A 23445-nucleotide genomic window follows, 5' to 3' on the forward strand; every position below is an offset into this window, starting at 1 on the left:
TAAGAAGGATGCTCGCTGAATCTATAAAAGACTAACACCATTGAACACTTTCACATGGTACTGACATCAGATATTAGGATCAATCCATATCGAACTGATATGGAGGAGAGAAGTGTTAATACTTATACATATAATTTACCGAATGGTGATTCTTAGGTAAAAATCTCGTCAATTGGTGTGACACAGTATTTGGGGTTTATTTCAATGTTTATATTGTAAGATTCTATTTGTTTATTGTTTAATTACATTTTATATTGGATACCTGACATCGTTTCCTGTTGTCCTTATTAGAATTGCAGCAATTTTAGTGGCAATCTTAAATTGCCTAGTTTCCCTGATGTGAATATTAAAAACATGATTTGCTGAAGAAAAAAATATCAATCATGGCCTTTACTGTCACAGAACATTAACTTTTCATTTAATAAATTGAAATCAATATCTCCAATGAATACTACAAATGATTAAATTAAGGAGAGATTTTGTAAAAGAGAAAGGCAAATAACCTAGTTTAATGTGTATTTTTTGTAATAATAATACCATTTGAAAGGTACAATCAAAATTGATGACACTCTGTTCACAGCGAAACAATGTCTTAATTAATGATATGGTCGCAAATTATGTAAACAATACAAATTGATTGTTAGAGTAAAATCTGCATTAATTGATAATTATGATGGCAGCGTCTCAACAGTACGAGATATTTCAATGTAATCAATGCTAGGAAAGGCTTCTCAATAATCACAGTGCCTAGGATAGCACAGCAGTATTGTAATCTGTATTTGTTATAAACACTTACATATTTAAATCTGTATTGTGAAGTAAGAAGTTTATGTGGTTTTATTGGTTGAATGTCCTATTAACAGCCAAGGTCGTTTAAGGACGTGCCAGGTTTGTTGGTGGAGGAAAGCTGGAGTACCCGGAGACAAAACCAACGATAAATGGCCAGTGCTTGGCAACTGCCTAACATGGGACTCGCAACCAAGAGGTGGAGGGCTTGTGGTAATATGAACCACTAAGCAACAGTAGCCTCCATTTTGTTAAACGTCATCCTTACATATAACATGTTTACATGTCGATGTTGTTACTAAGAAATAACTGCGATGGGCTTAGAAAATGTGCAGGTCCAATGACAATGTAAATATTGGGTAAGGAAGTAATCCTAACCATGTAGAAAATACACTGTAGACGTTTTAAAGCAGTCTGTCACTTCATCAAGATATAGGCCTACATAAAATTAACAATAGAACGTTACAGAAGACAAAGGAGACAAGTTTAGTAATAATGCTAAACGCAATAACCCTTCAGCGAGCAGATGCCAAATGCGGAATCTAGCGAGGTTCAAAAGAATGAAACCGTAGAAATGGCCATGATACTTTAAAAAATTCCGCGCGTGAAGTATTGTAAATGTGACAATTCACACCTTCCGTGAGAATTTAAAGTTAAACAGGAATCAAGGGAGGTAACTATAGGATTAATATAATTTATCCGAATGTCATTCTATCGTGAAAACAACTCCCACGCGTATAGTTTACTGAAGGAAATCGCGAAATGAACCATCCGCAGAAATGGCCATGTTTACAGCAATAGAAGGTCGAATCAACATTTATAATTATCAGACTACTAACAACAACGATCGCCAAAAAAACAATCTGGACACTAAAAAGGTTATGTACAACTATCAATAGCGATTGCTGATTTTTTTTTTTCGATTTTTTCTTCTTTTTTCTTTCTTTTCAAATCAATATCGTTTTATATGATTATTTTTATAAAGGAATATGAAGGATCGCCTGGTCATATCATTTTACACCAATGGCGCAAACATAAGAAAAAACACCACCAAACAGAATCCCTGCTTGAGAGGATGCACCTCATCGCCATGAGTAAAGTTAGAGAGTATCCAGATACTGCACTTGTGAACATCGAAAAGATCAATTATCTGATTCGTCGTCATGATTGATAGCGATTTGTGTGTGATATATTGTCTGGCGCCTTGACTGCGAATTATGTTTGGATGTATCGACTGTCGACAGTGACAAGAGCATGCAACATATTCATCTTTTGTTTCTCATTGACACTACATTTATCTCCAACAACTAGAGAATTGCACAGAAGCGAATATACAATCCCCGAATGCCTTTCCAGTACATAAGAAGTATTAAGTTCAAATATATCAATGAAGTAATAATGTAAATACAGCTCATTCACAACTGAAAATGTTTCTAGCTGTATGCTTTAGTACAAAGGTGTGAAATTAAAAGGCAGTGATTTATTATTAGTATCATTTAAAAACTAAAAACTTAAAAATTAAAAACCAAAATAAGAACAAAAGTGCATCCTATATTATGGCTGCGAAGGAATGACGTCGGAATCGGAAATCGTCTCAGTGAAAAGTATTTATTTAAAAAACTAACGAAAAAAACCCATTTGCTATGAATTCCTGATTAATCACCTGCTATAGCCTGTCTCCTTACTGTCTGGACTTACACACATGAAGAACATGACTAAGGCATTACACATGTTGTCAGTATCTATATTTACTTCAAGAACGAGCGATTGGTAACACATTGTAGCTTTATGATAAAAAATGATAAAAAATACGACCCAATATTAAACATAAAAATTCTTTCATTTTAACAACTTCATTTACATTCCCTATTCTACTTTTTATTGATGTGGATTTACAAAGTAATGATTTAGTCATTTAAACGCTTCACGTTGTATATCAGTTGTGTAACAGTAAGGACAAAACAAAGCGCTAGTTCCTTCCAACGCTCACTGCCAATTCGCCTTATACGATTAATCATTGTCTTTCTTGATTTAGCACATTCATTAACGTTCTATTCCCCTGGTCCGATTACTTTAAAAGGAAAAATAGCACTAAGCAGCCGTGATATTCGATTCTAAACATGACAACATAATCTCTCAACTATCTGACATGATAAACACTAAATTAGGTCACATCGTGAATTGTCCCTCTTTGTTAGTCTTTTCAGTTTAATAACGCTGTTGTTTTTGTGTTTTAACAATTGAATTCTAACATTACTGCACGTTGACCTTAAAACCACAATCCTATTACTCAATTCCTACTTTCTAGGCCGGCTAAGGCAGCGTAATAAAACAAGTTTATTTTAAAATGTTTTCCTCTGATTTGTTTTATTCATGGTCGTAAAGCGTGACGTTAAAGGATGCAATGATTCCGATCTAATCAGTAGTTATGTCAAGGGATCGCTCCACAAATGTGCTTGATGTGTCACAATAACTGGTTTAAAACGTTTGTAATCTACTTCGGAAAGAGTTAGGAGTTAGATTCACCATCAGCACCGTGACGTGTTTGATGTCTATCGATTGTAACGGTTTATCTTTAATCTAAACCTATTTTGACTTTCAATGTTATTCCGAATGATCAATTTTGGGTATGTGTTTACGTTTTTATTCTAATGAATACATTAAGGGACCTGTGTAACAATATTTTTTTGCATCATCCTGTTAAAGTTACATACCACCGGTGGTTAGGCGAACAAACTGCTTGTGATCATGGAATATCCTCAGTGAAGGTGGAATCATTATTGTTACTAAACAGATAGTAAATCTCCAATATAAAATCCTTCGGGTTATTTGGTTGATATACATGTTACGTTACCTTACAAGTTCATCCTTTCTAACGGTTTTAACTGGCAAAGACCTGGAAATGCATACTGCATGCATCAAGTAGTGAATACTTAAAGTTTCAACAGTTTCTTACAATATATCATACCACCCCAAAATGGGACAAAAGTCGTGATACAAATATCATAAATTGATTAATACTCGAGACACACGCAATGTACCATGTGTAGCCTAATATCTAATCATCCATACTGACACTAAGTAGATTGTTTACGTTTTATGCTAACTTGTATCTTTCAGAATCATGCAGTATATACAGTATATGACGATTTCACTCTTACTCTTAACTGTAACCGGAAATAAGAGACGACTGCTCAACAGGAAGGGGCTCAGAGAACGGTATGCACAAGATGACATAGAGGATGGTACATGTCAGTTACAAGTTACATGCAAAAATTCCAACGTGCCCGTCAGGTTGCCAATAAGGGGCCCTAGGGGACCCCCTGGACTACAAGGACCAAAGGGAGAGCCTGGTACTCCGGGACTCCCCGGAATACCCGGGAAGGATGGTAAGTAAAATTGAAACAACATGTATTCTTTCCTTATTTGTTAATGCATGTATATGTAATATGCCTGTTTTTACAATTGTATCGTAACTGCACACTGGTCATGCCCAACACAAAAAATCTTATTGTACTCTAAACAAATCGCGAATTCATTTTGGGGCTCCTTTTTTCCTATAAAATCATTCCATCTTCATATCAGTCAATCAGAAAAGACGTTACAAACGGCGACGCCATTTTTTCCTTTAAGGGCTGATAAATTAGATTTTAAACCAATGCTTTTTACAAGAAAAATTGAATTATGTCTTTCATATACAAAGTGATATTATATCATTTATAGTATAAATAATCTGCCCATGACATTTTTAACGTAATCCTTCCGAGCAAGTATAAACAATTCATTTGATTTATAACATTCATCGATTACATCAGGTAAGGTATTCCGAATGTTATCAGAATTTAAACGCGGACATGACGGTACCGACTGATGGTCGTCATCAGCCTACGCCAAATAGAGCGGAACAGAGGATGTACAGTTCAGATTATATCGTGCAGATTTTCATTTATATGCATTGCCGAAAAAATGACGTTATGGATAAAGTGTTTATGAATATTGAGAAACTACACTTTTGCACAATGCTGGTTGTGTTGTTTAGTTTGAAAGACAAAGACGGTTTCCAGACGCGGGACTAATTCATGAAAAAACCCGCTGAAAATTTGTGGTCATCTGAACGTTATGCTTATAGTACATGTAGTACCCTCTTATATCAGACAAAGTGTTAACATTTGTTTATACATATATTTACTGTTGGCATCGGTTTTGTTTTTGATTGACAAAGACGTTTGATTTTCAAAAGATAATAATTACAAATATAACTATTCAATGACATGTTTCCATCCATCAAACTATTTCTGATCGAATGTCTAACTTAAGATTAATAAAATCTATCAAATCATAAAGACATAACTGATTCTACCTTTTACCAGCCATTCAGAACAATACAGATTAAACACGTGACAAAACACATGCATGGTTGTTACACGTGTAGTTCCTGTTAAATCACACTCTATACCAAAACCCGCACTGCACGTGAAATAATTGTTAGTTTGTTTTTTCTTCGTTAGTAGGGCATTAGTGATCCCGGTATTTATCCCCATTTAAGAAGGTAAGTACAAGTAACATATGCTGTTAATGGCGCTCGGCAAACAATTAGCTAATTGGGTGAAGCCGAATTCAATAAGCTTGATGAGTGATGTTGATTTCATCGAAAAGGACATAAATTCATATTACCTGTGACCTGTAAGGTCTTACCTGGATGGTGTTTCAGCTAAAAGTGCTTTCCGATGAACGTTATTACTAATGTTATCATAAGATCAGATATTCCGGAAATCCTCGAGTGTATCACTTACTATGTATAAAAGGGTCACAAACCTCTATTAATTGACCTTTTTCTACCATTGGGTATCAAATGTGATTTGTTTGTTTTATTTAAGGATGTCACCTTAATAATCCATGCATTAGCACACAGACGTGTTGATCGTCTGAGACCAGTTTGTATCTAGGTGCGTTAATCATGAGTATACAGACTGTGCCTCCATTATAAGCTATCGATACACAAGACGCTGGAAACGTTTCTTGATTGACTGCCCTAATTATTTTAGATCTTTGGGTAATTATCACTCCCGATGAAGGAATGGAGGTGCTCTATAAAATCGCCTTGGTCTAAATCAATGACAACGCATTCTGTATAAAAAGTGTTTTTACCACGAGAAACAATCATCAATATGGCTATCGGAAGGACTAGCATTAATTGGTTGGATGGAAAGATGGCAGACTAATATTGCGTCGCATATTTACTTTGGGTTTTGTCGCCCTACTACTAGAACCTTCTATATAGGGTCTTGAGAGTATTATTCACGTACATGCACTCGACGATTCCTTATATGGAGGCTCTCACAGGGTCCAATAAACATACCAGAGGACGGGAAGGGGACATTATCTCTAGATATGTACAGTATTATATTATCAGAAGGTAGGTATTGATATACTAGGGTAGAAAAGCCGCGATGGTTGTCTATTCGGGTTAGAAATACTAATATGTAAGTTTTATATCTTCAATTTGTTTCATAAAGCAAGTTCCATAAATAAAACGAATAACCTTTCACACCAAATAAGTGATACAATTTAGTCGTGAAACAAACCAATCAGTGAAGTCACGTGACTATGCTAAATTCCACTATCCATCAGTTTAATTTAACTTAACAAATCTCGAAAAAAATTGTTGTTGCTTAAGAAAATAATTCCTGTAATATACGACCAGAAGACTGTTAAGACTAAAGAACCGACCGTTATGTATTGGCTAATTAATTCTTTTAGACGTCATCGATTTTACAATTAATCAGAGGAAATAAAATTTACATCTGTAATTAAGGTGGTATATGTTGTTGGTCTCGCTCTGTTTATCACGGTTCCGACAGTAAAGTACCAGCCAGTCTCCTCTCCTGACGCCGAGCGGGAGTCTGTATATAATGGAATCACTTTTGTGTACGACCCCGCTTTATTTAATCAAAGTATTGCGTTACTCTAAAGCCCTACATTTGCCTAGCCTCTTGTAACATATGTTGTTAGAGGTCGTTAATTCGTGAATTCGATTCCATCTGTAAGGTCTATTGGAGGAGTTTGTCCTTTATAGGTGTTGTGATCGTCACTGAGGCCTACTTCAGCACCACAAGGACTACCACACTAGCTGATCCTATCCCCTAATTAGATAATGATGACAGGCCTTGTCACCACTGTAGGGTCTATGATATACAGAACCCAGTGCCTAGTAGACTTGTCACAGTGCCTAGTAGACTTGTCATACTCTCAAGATTCAAAGTAATCGCAATAAAATTACACTTTGTAAGGTTAACTTCATTGATAAAGTGTGTCTCCATAACTTAATCACCAGTAATCGTCTACACATAGATATGTTACACAGGTTTAACGTCATATTAACAGCCAGGGTCATTTAAGGACGTGTCAAGTTTATTTGTGGAGAAAGTGAGTACCCGGAGAAAAACAACCAATCAGCAGTCAGTATTTGGCAACTGGGATTCGAACTTCTTTGTGGTAATATGTCGTGGTAATATGTCGTGACATCTAAACCATTCGACCACCGCTGTCCTCTGAAGACAGGTCCAGACTTTTTTATACTCTGGTATTCATTGTGTCTCAAGTTAAAAGACAATTTGTTTACTGCGTCTGTGCCCTATTTAACATTAAGATGAATTATCTTAATTATAGTTGATTTGCATACAAGCATGTGCATTTATTACAGAATAATATATTATATATTGTTATTGTCATTTGGCTATCTTCTCGATGTATCCAAGAAGTTTCCTTTTGTTTGTGACATTCACTCTAACCAGACTACCTTCTGAAGTCATTCTTGAGTGTCCTATCAAACGTTCTATGAGATAACCATCCACTTCCTCACATTTTCTTTTTTTCTTTCATTTTCTCTCTCTTGTTTTTGCCTCAATTATTATATATATATTTTTATTTTTTATTTTTTTATTTTCATTTCAAATATACATCATTACAAGAATGAATTCAAGGCGAAAAGATAGACGAATATATATTGCACAATGTAATAACTAGTGAGTTGATGGCCAAATGTATAGTAATAACTATTGGATAAACAGAAGATATATTTTATTACTTCTTAAGGCTAACGTGTTATTTATATTCGATGGGATACCATTGTATACATTACTATAAAACATTGTTGGTTTGCCTGCAGTATTTGTAATCATTTTTATTAATTTGGATAAATGTATCTGATCTAGAATCATCTTCGTGTTTAGCTGCTCGTTTTCAAAGATTCGAAAGATTACATATTTAAAATTCAAAAACAAGTATTTTAGTTAATAAGAAATCCCTTATCCATAAGCGATAAAACTGACTCTGGCAGATCCTGTTCTTGTGGGAAATTTCTCCTTGTCTTGCGGAATATCATACGAAATGGAAAATAAGTTTAAATATCACCTTTAAACCACAAATCAATAGCATTGTTCAGTGATTTCAACTGCAAATAATAATTACCGTGGTCTATTTCGAGCCTATTTCTCGCCTTTTGGAGGAAGCTAATGTAGTATTGGTTTAGAAAGTAACCATTAAAATAGATGGTAGATAATTTACATACAACTGAGATGGATCTTTAGATACGGTGTTTGAATATGACTCATGAGAAACTCGATCATCTAGTCAATACAACAATCATGTGTAAACGACGTATCCAAGGTTTGAATTTATACAATATGGCACCGGTCCATTATAGCCCACCCTTACCTGATTACACCCGAGGATTTATACAGTAGGACAACAACCATTATAGCCCACCCTACTTGATTATACCCAAGGATTTATACAGTATGGCACCGGTCCATTATAACCCAACCTACCTGATTATACCCGAGGATTTATACAGTATGAGACCAACCATTAAAGCCCACCCTACATGATTATACCCGAGGATTTATACAGTATGGCACCGGTCCATTATATCCCACCCTACCTGATTATACCCGATGATTTATACAGTATGACATCGGTCTATTATAGCCCACCCTACCTGATTATACCCGAGGATTTATACAGTATGACACCGGTCCATTATAACCCACCCTGCATGATTATACCCAAGGATTTATACAGTATGACACCGGTCCATTATAGCCCACCCTACCTGATTATACCCGAGGATTTATACAGTATGACACCGGTCCATTATAACCCACCTGCATGATTATACCCGAGGATTTATACAGTATGACACCGGTCCATTACAGCCCACCCTACATGATTATACCCAAGGATTTATACAGTATACCACTGGTCCATTACAGCCCACCCTATTTGATTATACCCGAGGATTTATACAGTATGACGCCGGTCTGTTACAGCACCCTACATAATTATACCCAAGGATTTATACAGTATATGACACCGGTCCATTTTAACCCCACCCTACCTGATTATACCCTAGGATTTATACAGTATGACGCCGGTCTGTTACAGCCCACCCTACCTGATTATACCCAAGGATTTATACAGTATAACACCGGTCCATTATAGCCCACCCTACATGATTATACCCGAGGATTTATACAGTATGACACCGGTCCATTATAACCCACCCTACCTGATTATACCCGAGGATTTATACAGTATGACACCGGTCCATTATAACCCACCCTACATGATTATACCCGAGGATTTATACAGTATGACGCCGGTCTGTTACAGCCCACCCTACATGATTATACCCAAGGATTTATACAGTATGACACCGGTCCATTATAACCCACCCTACCTGATTATACCCTAGGATTTATACAGTATGACGCCGGTCTGTTACAGCCCACCCTACCTGATTATACCCAAGGATTTATACAGTATAACACCGGTCCATTATAGCCCACCCTACATGATTAAGATTATACCCGAGGATTTATACAGTATGACACCGGTCCATTATAACCCACCCTACCTGATTATACCCGAGGATTTATACAGTATGACACCGGTTTATTATAACCCACCCTACATGATTATACCCGAGGATTTATACAGTATGACGCCGGTCTGTTACAGCCCACCCTACCTGATTATACCCGAGGATTTATACAGTATGCCACCGGTCCATTATAGCCCACCCTACCTGATTATACCCGAGGATTTATACAGTATGACACCGGTCTATTACAGCCCACCCTACCTGATTATACCCGAGGATTTATACAGTATGACACCGGTCCATTATAGCCCACCCTACCTGATTATACCCGAGGATTTATACAGTATGACACCGGTCCATTAAGCCCACCCTACCTGATTATACCCGAGGATTTATACAGTATGACACCCTTAAGCCCACCTACTGATTATACCGAGGATTTATACAGTATGACACCGGTCCATTATAGCCCACCCTACCTGATTATACCCGAGGATTTATACAGTATGACACCGGTCCATTATAGCCCACCTACTGATTATACCCGAGGATTTATACAGTATGACACGTCATTATAGCCACCCTACTGATTATACCCGAGATTTATACAGTATGACACCGGTCCATTATAGCCCACCCTACCTGATTATACCCGAGGATTTATACAGTATGACACCGGTCCATTATAGCCCACCCTACCTGATTATACCCGAGGATTTATACAGTATGACACCGGTCCATTACAGCCCACCCTACCTGATTATACCCGAGGATTTATACAGTATGACACCGGTCCATTATAGCCCACCCTACCTGATTATACCCGAGGATTTATACAGTATGACACCGGTCAATTATAGCCCACCCTACATGATTATACCCGAGGATTTATACAGTATGACACCGGTCCATTATAGCCCACCCTACATGATTATACCCGAGGATTTATACAGTATGACACCGGTCAATTATAGCCCACCCTACCTGATTATACCCGAGGATTTATACAGTATGACACCGGTCCATTATAGCCCACCCTACCTGATTATACCCGAGGATTTATACAGTATGACACCGGTCAATTATAGCCCACCCTACCTGATTATACCCGAGGATTTATACAGTATGACACCGGTCCATTATAACCCAACCTCCCTGACTATTTCCTGACGACATGTTATACTGCTCACTTCCAGGTCATTAGTAGATTTAACATGGAGTTGTCGAATTCCGAAAATACTTAATGGCTGCTCGAAAAATCAATCTCGCGTTTTTATGGAAATTGCTTTGAGTAAATTAAGTAAGCAAGACTGATCAAAGCTGTAGATATGAATATCAAAGTGAAATTTTATTTCCTCTCCGTTAAAACAATCCGTATCCGTGAATATATCAATTTACGGCAACATTTTGAAAGTTAAAGTTTGTTAGAAGCGTGAAGATTTGTAATCAGAATTCGAACAGTCAATCACTTAAGTCTATATCCAGATTAGATATCTAGATCACAGAAGTAAAAAGACGAGTTCTAATCTAGTCCATCTCTCATAAGGGTATAAATAACATCACACTCTTGGTATCGCTGGATTACTATAACGAGTTCAACCTGATATACTCGTATGAATTATGGTCGTATTTAATCATTACTGATTAGTGAGCAATAGAATCGACGAGTCTTAAAACATCAGGATGTGAAATAAATTTTACCCCCCCCCCCCCCCCCGTCTGCTCTCATTTAAACAAGTAGGTACCCGTTTACGTCCCTCAGAGAAGCGATACATGGTCGGTAGTCCTTAACTAGAACTGTAAGGCAATGGCTAGCTAACCCTCGTGTGATACCATGGCAACCACTTAATACATTTGAAAAATGATGACTTCACTATTTGTTAAACATTGAAAGCAAATGACATCAAATGCCTTAAAAACTATGACCATTGTAATTGCTCTCCTCTACAATCCCTGTATTGGGAAATAGGCTATATAGCTTGATAGAAACATAACTACTAAAGTTGGACTAGTTAGAAGCTTCTGTTTTGTTTCATATATATATATATATCGTTACTAAACCATGTGATGTGTGAAATAGTAGGTAGACATGTGTTATATCACTTAACCATGTGTGAGCAATTGGCTTTTTTTTTTACAAAACCGTGTATTGTGACCCGATTATCGTGACAACCAAAATTTAAAGAAACCATGACCTTCTTGTACACGGTCCCCAAATTAGCTGTTTCGTTGAAAAAAAAACCTCACTAAACCTTATTACAGCAGAAATACTGAGTCTATACTAACTTAGAAATAGAGTCAAATATTCGAACAAAAGTTAAAAAGCCCACCCATACCTTCCCCTTTTACCAGAGAACATTGAAATAGCTCATTGTGGTGACTTTTTTTTCAAAATTGATTCCATAAGTCAAACAACCAATCTAGTTAATCAGTTAAATTACATCTACCAGTCTCTAGACAGTGCTTCAAACAGATTAAAAGACATTCCCTAGTTGGCCATTTGCATTCTCTATAATGTAGATAGAGTGAAAGCTATGTCCAAATTAACATGTTGTTGGTGAGAATAACGATATGTTGGGTATAGTAGAAAGCTACTGGTATGTTTTGTGTACTCTTATGCAATCACGTAGTATACTAGGTATTGATCTAAAGTGGTGATGTTTCTGATGAAAATTACTAAACATCATCATCCTTACATGACTCTGACTGTTGTTAGGACTAAAATAAACCCTTCTTATCCAATAGCCCACATATATTTAGAATGTCTACCTTTGTTTGTTTATCAGTAAAAACGTTGAATCATATTTCGATACAGAGCCTATTGTAGCTAAAAATTACCTTCGATAGAACTTCATCTATTTTGAAAGTCGGACAATGCAATGAGCTATTATGGTTTATAACGTGTATAATAGAATATCGGTGGTAACATGCAGCTATTTTAAATGAACATTCAAACCAAAACAGATTTTCTTTTACAACGATATACAAAAATCACCTAGTACTACAGAATCACCTAGTACTACAAAATCACCTAGTACTACAGAATCACCTAGTACTACATAACCACAGAATCACCTAGTACTACATAACCACCTAGTACTAGACTACAGAACACCTAGTACTACAAAATCACCAAGTACTACAGAATCACCTAGTACTACATAACCACCTAGTACTACAGAATCACCTAGTACTACAGAATCACCTAGTACTACAGAAGCCAGGTGTACCTGGAGAGTCTCCGTCTTTTACTTTATCAGGAAATCAAGGTTTAATATTAAACCCTTTGAAATATATACAGTTTCCCTGCATTGATGATACATGTAGCTTGAAACCGACAGCAGAATAAGTATCAGATGTGTACCTGAGCATCTCGCTAAACCTATAGTCATCTATTCCTTAGGTTGATAAAAATTATACAATACATTTATGCAAATGCCAAATTAAATTTACTTTCGGTTTTAAACATAAAAAATGTTAAAAACTGCCACTGAATAGTACAAAGTGAATTAAAATTCAAACTGATCACCTAAACATTGAAATTTCGGAACTACGGTTTAATAGGTTAAAGCAAGCTATATTACCAATGGGAAATAAATAAAACTATCTAGGTGTTGAATTTTAAGTGATTAAACTGGACCAATCAGGCAAACATATGCAAAGATGTTTCAATTACGCATGAATGTTTTAAACAAATATAATAACTCAAAAAGATACAGTTTAAAATAAAAAAACTCGCAGGAAAACATATTTAAGAAATTTAGCAATGCAGTGCATGTTATTTCAAACAATTCCGAAAAACTACTTCAAACACATGACCTTGTCATATGCGTTAACATTTATGAATAGAAATGGAAAAAAGGACACGATTTTGTAAATTATGAAATTATATCCGAATATTGATGAAGTATAGTAGGCTGCATATTGACGCACACATCCCAACACACCACGCTAATACATACTGCTCGCACACAAACTGTCGCCATAGTCAGAACCATTTTACTACACTAAGTACCCTTTACAGTGTCGTCAGTAATGTCTGAAGCTCCAAGGAAGGCCAGATAGACCTAGTATTAATACACAACTTTATTTTTCCAGGTAAGTCACCAAAAGTTCCACCCAGAGTCGCATTCTTTGTGGGACTGCGGGAAAACGTGGGACCATTCAAAGAAAACAAGGATCTAGTTTACGACAAGTTGATCACAAATGTCGGTGATGGTTATGATAAAACTACAGGCCGGTTTACGGCACCTGTAAATGGCACGTATCAGTTTACGGTTGTCGTGGCGGCACAGGGCCAAAAGAAGGTAAGGAGAAATGGCAAGGAGCCACTCGATTCTCCGGTCTATATATTGGAATACTCTTGTTAAGTTTTCTCAAATAAGATCAATTGTTCTTGTTCTCCACACATCAAACCCCCTTTCTGAATCAATACGCAAATTGAATAACAGCGTATATACGCATGTATATATTTAAATCTAAAATAATTCATCAAATCTAGAAATCCAACAAAGATATCCATATATTTCTTTGTAACTGCGTTACAATGAGTATTTCAGAGACACAATGAAACCATGTAAAGCTTGAGGCTTGCTGTAAGTAGCCCCACCTGTTATGTTCAACTTTCAGTTGTTGTCTCTGTGGCTTTTTTATAGACACGATTACATTTTCTGTTGGAGATTCATTCATCGTTTGAAACCTTTTGTTTTTATAATTTTTAAACATCCTTTGTAGTGATAGATGTTTATTATGATATTGATATGTGTTATCATTTCAATTGTGCATGAGTGATCACAAACCATTCCAAGAATAAAACCAATGTTCTTTGTCGGACTTTCAAATAACGACAAGAAGCGCTGCCATCATGTTCTCACTATGTCGTCTGCTCACTGCGTCTCAGTGGACATTTTATACGAGATGTGAGTGGGGATGGGAGGAGAGAGTTAGGTAGAGAACATTTCTTTTTCCTAAGTGCGCTCATTATCAAATCACTATTTAAGGGATTTACTGAGGCTGCTGCAAATTCAACTGAATACGGTCGTAATTAGAAAAGCTTGATATATATATATATCGACTACACGTCAAGTCATCAAAACAGCAGATATATAATTATACTACATCTACTTACAGTATTAGTTTGTAACATTATTACGGGTATGTCATTTTAATATATATTCGCTAAATCTTCTATATTTCTCCCATCGTTTTATCGTAAAACTATCATTCGTTTAGCTCTTTCGTCCTATTATCGCTCAATGTTTAATATACTCAAACAATGAATCGTTAAGACAATGAAATGAAAACTTCCATGTAGTATATGTATATCTAAATTCACTTTGTTTTCAATAAAAATTGAAGTGAATGTAGTATAATGTGACTGTAGGTGAGACGGTTGTTTCTAGAAACATTATTTTAAAGAATATTTTGAAGTAATGACCGAGTGCATTTGTACATTATATAAGAAACAGTTCAGTATATGACTACAGTGTAGGTATAATGCGTTCCTACTGATGACATATTATCCATAAATCCCTGGTCTGTATTACCCAGAATAGAGACAGGTTTGATATACTCCTATAGCTGATTATAGATAGGTTACATAACACATATCATACCTGGGTGAGTTATGGTAGCGTTGGGTGTAAACCTTTAGGACAGAAGAGTTGGTACTGCACTCCTACCGCTCAAAATCAATCTATAACTCACGAAATGGTGCGTTTTCAAACTCAAAATAATCCGTCAATGTTTGCAACCGAATTTATGCATTCCTTAGGGAAGACATTGGATTAACTTCACATTGAATGTCGATCAAATGTAGCGCAATTCCCAGATCGGGCATGATTTTAAACAAAGCTGAAGGGATAATCATGAATCAATTGAATGAAAACAAGTGTACGTGTTTGAAAAAGCTTTCCATGTGAGACAAGCTTCCCTTTGTATCACACTATCTCCGTAGCTCCTGTTCCCTCTAGTATACTCATGTTAAAATAAAGTTAAACTATATTATCGATATATCCTTATCCAAACCACACTGGTAAAATTATCGCTGTTTTTGCTGTGCTTTCCTTGTACTGTTAAGTTAGAAACATATATCTGGTAGTGTTATATAGCAATTTTAGTTATATGCAGAAATATCCAATAAATTGTTTAGAGGACATTAAACATTATAGCGTATCTAAGCTTGCATCTCGTTCAGTGTTTCCACCTCGGAAACCAATAGATCACTGGTTGTGTTTAGTGACAGGCTGGGGTGTATTGAATATGAAGACGGGCACTGTTACAGAATAGGCCTTTGGTAGAGAAAGCGAAACCGATATGATTAATCACAAACATGACATAATCTTGCAAAACGTGACGAAATAGCAACACCTCTGTGCCTTAAGATACGATGCGTGGTTAATGAAATGTTAGTACTGGGGCCAAGTGGGTTTGAATGATTTGCTAGGGTTTGTAGCACTTATCAACTTCTGACGTAATTGGTAGTGGCAAACTTAATTCGATAATGCAATTTCTACTTCATATTTTCAATGATAAATTGTACATGTCATTTTAGTATCATTTATTTAAATGAAACTGATTCTAAACCTGCATAGTTCCTTAGTCATAAATTATGATACGAGAAGAAAGAAAACGTTCCTCTATATAAACTGCCAGTTTTATGAAACGATACAGAAGCTCAAATATTTGTACCCGTATAGGCGAGGGTGACTGTTTGCAAATTTGCGAAATACTGAAATGATAGATAAATGATACATGTACATCGTTTTTAATCGGTACATGGAATATCATCTTCAATAACAAGTCAGACCACAATTTATTTCGAGGAATTTAAATCTTGGTATAATTGAATTTCGTTAAAACCCATGAAAATAACTGGATATACGGTATCCCTTGTTATATATATACATTCAATGAATTGATATTAAGTCAAAAAAAAACATTATAATATAAGAAAATACAGCGTTTGTGTGCGATGTCGTTACAGGGTGCTGTGAACCTGATGAAAGAAGGGAGGATGGTAGTTACAGTCTGGGCCGAGAGCTTTCCTTGGGCGACATCGTCCAACACCGTGATCCTGAACCTGAGCCGGGGCCAGCAAGTGTGGCAGACGGCGCGCAAAGATGCATCCTACTTCCATGGTTACATGTACTCCAGTTTCTCTGGTTACTTGCTATTCGCTGATGAGGAGGACGACAGCGAGTTCTAAAGATGTCAAATTATAATGTTGGATACTTAATTAACGTGAACGTCCATTGTGTGGTTCTAACGAATCGTAATTATATAATTAATGATATAAAACAATAAGTGAACTGATGGAAGTAATGACGTCATTTAAATCATTTTTCAGTTTTGGAGCTTGTTTTCGTTTACCCGCGGGACTTTGTATTGTTACTGTTATTGCCGATAATGTGTGTAATAATATAGAGTATGGCATCGGGTTAAGTAAGACATGTGATTGTTAAATATGTCGTAACAAAATGTCAATGAACCACGCATTTGAAAGTCGCATAAAGCATCGAAGTGATTGAATTTGATATGTGTTGAAGAGTTTGTTGGCTTGAAGCACTGTTATGAAAACATTAACAAACCAATGCTCTGCTTTGTCTATTAACAGACTATTGACATCCGAATTCTTCTGGTCAGAATATCGTAGCATCCGGGCATTTCAAATATATGTTCTCCACTGATGGTCGGTTAATTTATTGACGATTTCGGCATTACCATACGGACGTGTATATCAATTATGAGTATTTCGTCATTTTCATTAGCTGAATGTCATTCACCTGATCAAAGTTATTCCTTGCATTGTTCGGAGTGGGGAATAGACGATGAGTTTACCATTAGTATTTGATGACTTTTTTAGTAGTATTGGTTAAATATGTAAGTATTTCTTACACAATACAATTGTTATCACCCGAAAAAATAGTTACATGAGTGGATGAAGTCTGTTTCTGCTTAGTATAGGCTGCAATGTTCGTCAGTGATTCATTATTAGACGTATTATACACGTTTTCTTCTCGGATCATAGAATGGCTTCTTTGCTCCACTAAAAGAACAATACAACATTTTGTACAAAGCTTTGTGTATACTAACTGCCATTGACATTAGCAATAAAGAATTGGTCTTAATATGAAGATTAGGGAAGAGAAGAGTAAGAAGAGAAAACAACAGCGGCATCGGACACACGAAATCGTAAGGCGAATCACATCAGTGATAGAGACAGTACCAGACACGGAGAAATGATGGATCTGACAAGAGTATCTTTACAGTACTAGTCTTTGGCGCTAGGTTAACGCGAAGGCAAATAAGCATTTTTTGTAATATTGTTGAAAGGCATTGGTGTCTGTGCTTTTAATACCGGATAGAACAATGCCTTCTTGATGTCTTCATGTGTTCTCCACGATTTAGTGTTTTGTTGTTACTATTTAGCAAAGTCTGATGTCTCCATTAATTGCAAATAAGGTATATTTAGTATCTCTGTACTCCATGTTAACATTTTAACAATGTAGTATCCTGGTGTTTCTTTTTTCCCTTTTTTGTCAAATTGTGTCGAAGGGGAAATTTAATATGGCACCTGTAATATATTTTTTCTCAGAGTTTTGTGAAGTATAACTAATTTAAACATATTTTACGCTATACATTACGTTAATGATAATGAACAAAGATCATCACTCAGAACCAACATACATAATTCTAATATCCCCCACTCGCATTTTAACACAAAAAATCTACTGCATGGTTGTGACAATTGTGATGAAGAAAAAAATTCATATTTATTGCAATGCATATCAGAATATATATCTGAAACTAAAAGGTTTTTTAGATTTTTCTACTATGATAGGTTGGGGAGATACACTAATAATAATATTCATTTATAATGTAATGTTAAATGTTAAAATATTTTGTTGATAATTGTACTATACCGGATTTGTTTGGAGATGGCTAATATAGGCTTTGCCTGTTGCCAAATCCATTTGCATATTTTTTTGCAATAAAATTTGTTGAAATGAAATGAATGATAATTAAACATGAGTAAAATATGTATTCATCGGGTGCAATTTTTGAAAACAAATGAAAAGTCCTTTTGTTGAGGTAAGTACACAGCGCTTTTTCTTTTCTTTCTTCTTTTTTATCCTTGTGTGTATTTTTTTCGGGATTTTTTTTTCTTTTTTTTCATAACTTTCAAAATTTAATGATAAACAGAAACATTATTCATTAGTTTTCCTTCCATTAACTCCTCTAAGTGATGTGTTCAATTTACTGTTAGAGTTGTCTTTCTTGACACCGAAAAACTATCAAAGATTACAACAGAATTCTATCATTCACAACGAGCTCTCAAATGTTCCCTATTGCTATAACATACTTTCATTTTTTCTCTAGAAAATGACAGTATAACATTGACAAGTTGACTTCAGATGAAATACCCCAACATATAGTTCAAATTCTATAAATGGTGTTTTTCGTTGACAAAATTGCTATGTTCTAGGCATTATCCTGACGTACATGTGATTTATCATTACGAGTATCAGATAGAAGGTCAGACTTAAAATCTAATGTAGACAACCAAATCTTGTCTGGTTAAAGTTGGTACTTGATAATAATGTCTGGGATACAAGGTGACGTCAGTGTAGTATTGTTTTCTGTCTATATGTTTACACGTGCTTTGGTTAGTAATACAAGGGTTTCATATGTCAATGAATATATATTAAAATACATTGTTTGTCCCATTTACAGTTCTGTTGTTTTCTTATATGAAATATTGATATTGTTAAATCATTAAAATCTTGTTATTGTTAAATAATCAATGGGGAACGTTATTTCAGGAGAAAATCATACTTTAAGTGCACGAAAGGGCTTGATATAAGTTTAAAATTATACTTATATGCGCTGTATTGTTCATACTCACGACACCACCAAAAGTTTAAAATTCACTTTTTTTTTTATTATTTCACAAGTACCAATAATAGCTGAAAATGAATACTGCCAAACTAATTACATTTATATTTATAGTGCAGTGAAATGAGTACGAACGGTCAGACCATCGAGCTAAGTTGTGGTCTATAGTTTCGTCTCACAATTTTACAGTGTTATTAGTAATTCTAAAGTGATTTCTGTAGGTGTCTTTCACTCTAAACATACATAAAGGCCTGAAATACTAGAATTTTACAGTGCACTTTAATGTTGTAACTAATGATAACCACTGTATGTATTAGATAAATAAAAATATCTTTAAATGAAAAATGTGCACGAAAGAAAGGAAAACAAAACCAGATGAATGAAATTTTGATTACTTGCACAACTACCTAAATATTAATATGTGTACTTGTCCTTTGTTCATGACTATATCATCAACTATGTAGGAATGCTGTGGCACTTTATCCTTTTTATGTAAATACACAACTTCCCAACGTGTTTCGTGCACTGAATTAGATTTTACATTTAAAGCTGACAATGCAAGTTAAAATTATTAAAATGATTTTTTTTTTAAAAATAAGTATACTCGTTGTTCAAGATTCGTTTATGAGACATTCCCCGGTTGAGGACAGCCATTTTTGTTTTACATTCCGACGACTCGCCGACCCCTATATAAAGCGCGTGAATCGACACACGTGCGCTCATTCATGTACCTATACACCTAGCATTCCACAGTATATATCACCTACAAATAGGTAAACAAAACCCTCACCTGTAAAACTGTATGGGACATTTTTTTTAGCAATTAACATGTCAGCTCCTCTAAGTTGTCATTTAGATGTTTCTCAAAATAAAATTTCAACACAAGTGAATAGAAATCCAAACAATAATCCGTCCACATATGTCATCGTACCCGATGCACTCAACTGACCGTATACACGTGACTACGTACCTGACCCGAACGAGCGACAACTATCAAGGACACACACGTGTCGATGTACATGTACGTGTAAAACTTGGTGTATATTGAAGTGTTTTTAGTTCGTATTGGACATATGTTGGGATATAGCTGACAACACATTCATCTATTACTTCAATGAAATATTGGCAGGTTAGTGCAATGTTTATTTTCAATTTGACATTGTTATTTCCAATATCGGGGCATGTGTATCTGAGACAAGACATGTTTAGAATGACACACGTGTGTCAAGTGTCCCGTGCTTTATATAGGGGGTTGGCCAGTGAAGGTTACTAAGCAGAGCAAAAGAAAAATGGCTGCCACTTCCTTAGATACCACACTGTCATAACTAGGGAGATTTTACATTTAAGAATATAATATTAAATAACAAATATTATTTTAAGACTTCTGAGCTGTGTTAAACGTTTATCTCCCTTTGTACGCTTAGACGGGTGTTTATATTATGTTGTTCATGTTTTTTTTGTAAAATAAAAAGAAAATTAAATTGAAACGTTTTTTTCATTTATTTATCAATATTTGATTCACTTTTTTAATTCAAAATAATACACCTTAAAAAAGGAGGACATCGTATTCAGTACCCATTTAAAGAGGGTTTATATCTTAGTTAGTCAATAGCGATTGGAGGATGGAATGTGATCTTGAAAAGCTATTCCCGCCTTTGTTATACGTGAATGTAAGGAATAAAGCCAAATGTAACGTCAGTGGCGTAGCGCCCGTGCATGCTTGCATGCTCAAGCATGCAATAAATAATCTGACTAACATTTTTGTACAGTCTGAAAAAACACAACATTTGAATACACGTGACGCTGCAGAATATAAATTACGTATAAATACATATGATATGTCCAACTGTATGCCTAACATAACTTTGTGCACATTTGACAGTCTTGAAGATTGGTCATTCTGGAAATTTATTAGAATAGTCTATATATTTCCGGTTACCACGTGCATTTAGTTGTTAAATTTGATTGTTTGAATCTTGTCGAAGACAATATTAGACTTCTTCACCAAATTCCCTCAAGCAAATGTGGATTTTGAATCGGGAAACACTTACGAATACCAAAATAAACAACGAGCACTTGTCAGGGGAGTCTAGTATAGTACTATTATATGTATATAAAAAAAATCCCAACAGTTCTGATTTTGTGTATAGTTTTTGCATGGTTATCAACTAAATATCGTTACCCTCCATTTAACCATTGGTATATATACTGTACGTTAAAAGTTTCCATAGAAGTAAAATGGTTACTACGTTGTAACAATGTCCCCGTCAGCTTCTGGGGGCTTCGCCCCCCATACCCCCTACCGGGGCTTCGCCCCTGGATCCCTGAGCAGGGGGCTATCGCCCCCTGCACCCCCAGGCATGCAGACCTATCCAGACCTAGCTACGCCACTGTAACGTATATGTCACTGTAGGAAAACTGGTCGTGTAGTGTTAATTTGTTTCACAGATCGGTAATATATTTTCTGGGGGTTTTGGCAGTTGCAAATTAAACTATTTCTTCATTTACAAGTCAAACATAAGCGTGATTATTGTATTGAAATTTTCTCTTGCTTATTTCCAAAACATTTATATATAAAATTCCTGTTCGATCTTGCGGTTTAGTATCATAATTAATCATTCGCTGAACCAACACTTTTTAAAGTCACGCGCCAAGCGAGATAACTCACACAATAGCAGCTATAAAACAGTTGCTCAAATGCGATTTGACAAAAATGTAATTAAAATGTCGTATCATAGTAACTACGTTTTTTCAATAAATATGCTGAAATCATAGATTATTATTTAATTGTCTTTTTATCACATAGGTTTAATTTTTCAGATTACTTATAATTCCATGCAAACCTGTCAGCATTAACATTTCTCTGACATATTGTGCGACCTTCAATACTCAAAGTATGAATTGGATTCCGTGAAATAAAAAAGACAATGATCCAAATATTGGAACGAAATGACATCCATTTGTATCTCCTGAAGATGATATACACCATACATAAAGATTAATGTTTAATTTTAGGCAAGTTGAATCCTGCTGAACAACATCACCGACTACTCGATAGGCGTAACGTCCTTGACTTAGTTATAGTTGCCCTTAGGACACGCGTCTAATGTCCATGTAGTTATAACTATCATGACGATTTAGTGTGTATTGAGCTTCATATTGACTAAAGTACCTCCTAAAGATCTAGCACATCAATGAAGGATAGGGATATTCTACCCGAGAGTCACAAAATGTTGTAAATCCCGAGGCTTGTCGAGGGAAGAATATCCCTATCCTTCATATCCACTTATGAAAGATTATTTTTCTCTCATATCTCGACGTTTTATTGCATTTTACTACTATGATTTCTCGCCATTTTGAAATATATTCGAAAAAAAACCGCGACTGCAAGTCAATTCCCCATACATGAAAATTGCGTGAGATTTTCCCGTTGTTAGTTACTTTTAAAGTAGTCTAGCCTAGTGTCTGAAAAAAATGTTACAAATTTCACCTAGAAAATTTTGTTGACGCCGTGACGTTACGAGGCTTTGCCTCAGGCGACATGAGTGTATTGCCCTAGACCAGCCAGTATTGCACGTGTAGGTATGAGAGAAAATACAGTCTAAAACAAACGACATAAAATACCTATATGTGTAGGAGGATTGAGTGATCAGTTTCTACCGATACATATGTCCTATAGGGTTTAGTTGATAGCAGTTAGTTTTCATTCTGCGCTTATGTGTAAATTATTTCAGAACTGAACTTAGTTCTTAACACTAAATTTATCAAATCTATAACATATTATGGAGATGAGTTATAAAAACTGTTTACATATATATCAAATCAAATCAAAGTGTTTACTCACAGGCAAATCAAATTATACAAAAAAAAATATATTC

The 23445-nt window shown here is 35.5% G+C and overlaps 1 protein-coding gene across 1 annotated transcript in view; it reads left to right on the top strand.

Moving 5' to 3' along the window:
• The window catches only part of LOC138320661 (complement C1q-like protein 4), a 32245-nt gene extending 11628 nt beyond the window's left edge, over window positions 1-20617 (top strand). Inside the window, exons 2-4 of the mRNA XM_069263805.1 lie at window positions 3907-4175; window positions 13769-13977; window positions 16656-20617. Of these exons, the coding sequence (XP_069119906.1) occupies window positions 3911-4175; window positions 13769-13977; window positions 16656-16877 (696 nt within the window). The 5' untranslated portion in view covers window positions 3907-3910 and the 3' untranslated portion in view covers window positions 16878-20617. The remainder of the gene's footprint in view (window positions 1-3906; window positions 4176-13768; window positions 13978-16655) is intronic.
• The last annotated feature ends 2828 nt before the right edge of the window (window positions 20618-23445 follow it).

This window comes from Argopecten irradians, chromosome 4, assembly GCF_041381155.1.
Source record: "Argopecten irradians isolate NY chromosome 4, Ai_NY, whole genome shotgun sequence".
NCBI classification, from domain to species: domain Eukaryota; kingdom Metazoa; phylum Mollusca; class Bivalvia; order Pectinida; family Pectinidae; genus Argopecten; species Argopecten irradians.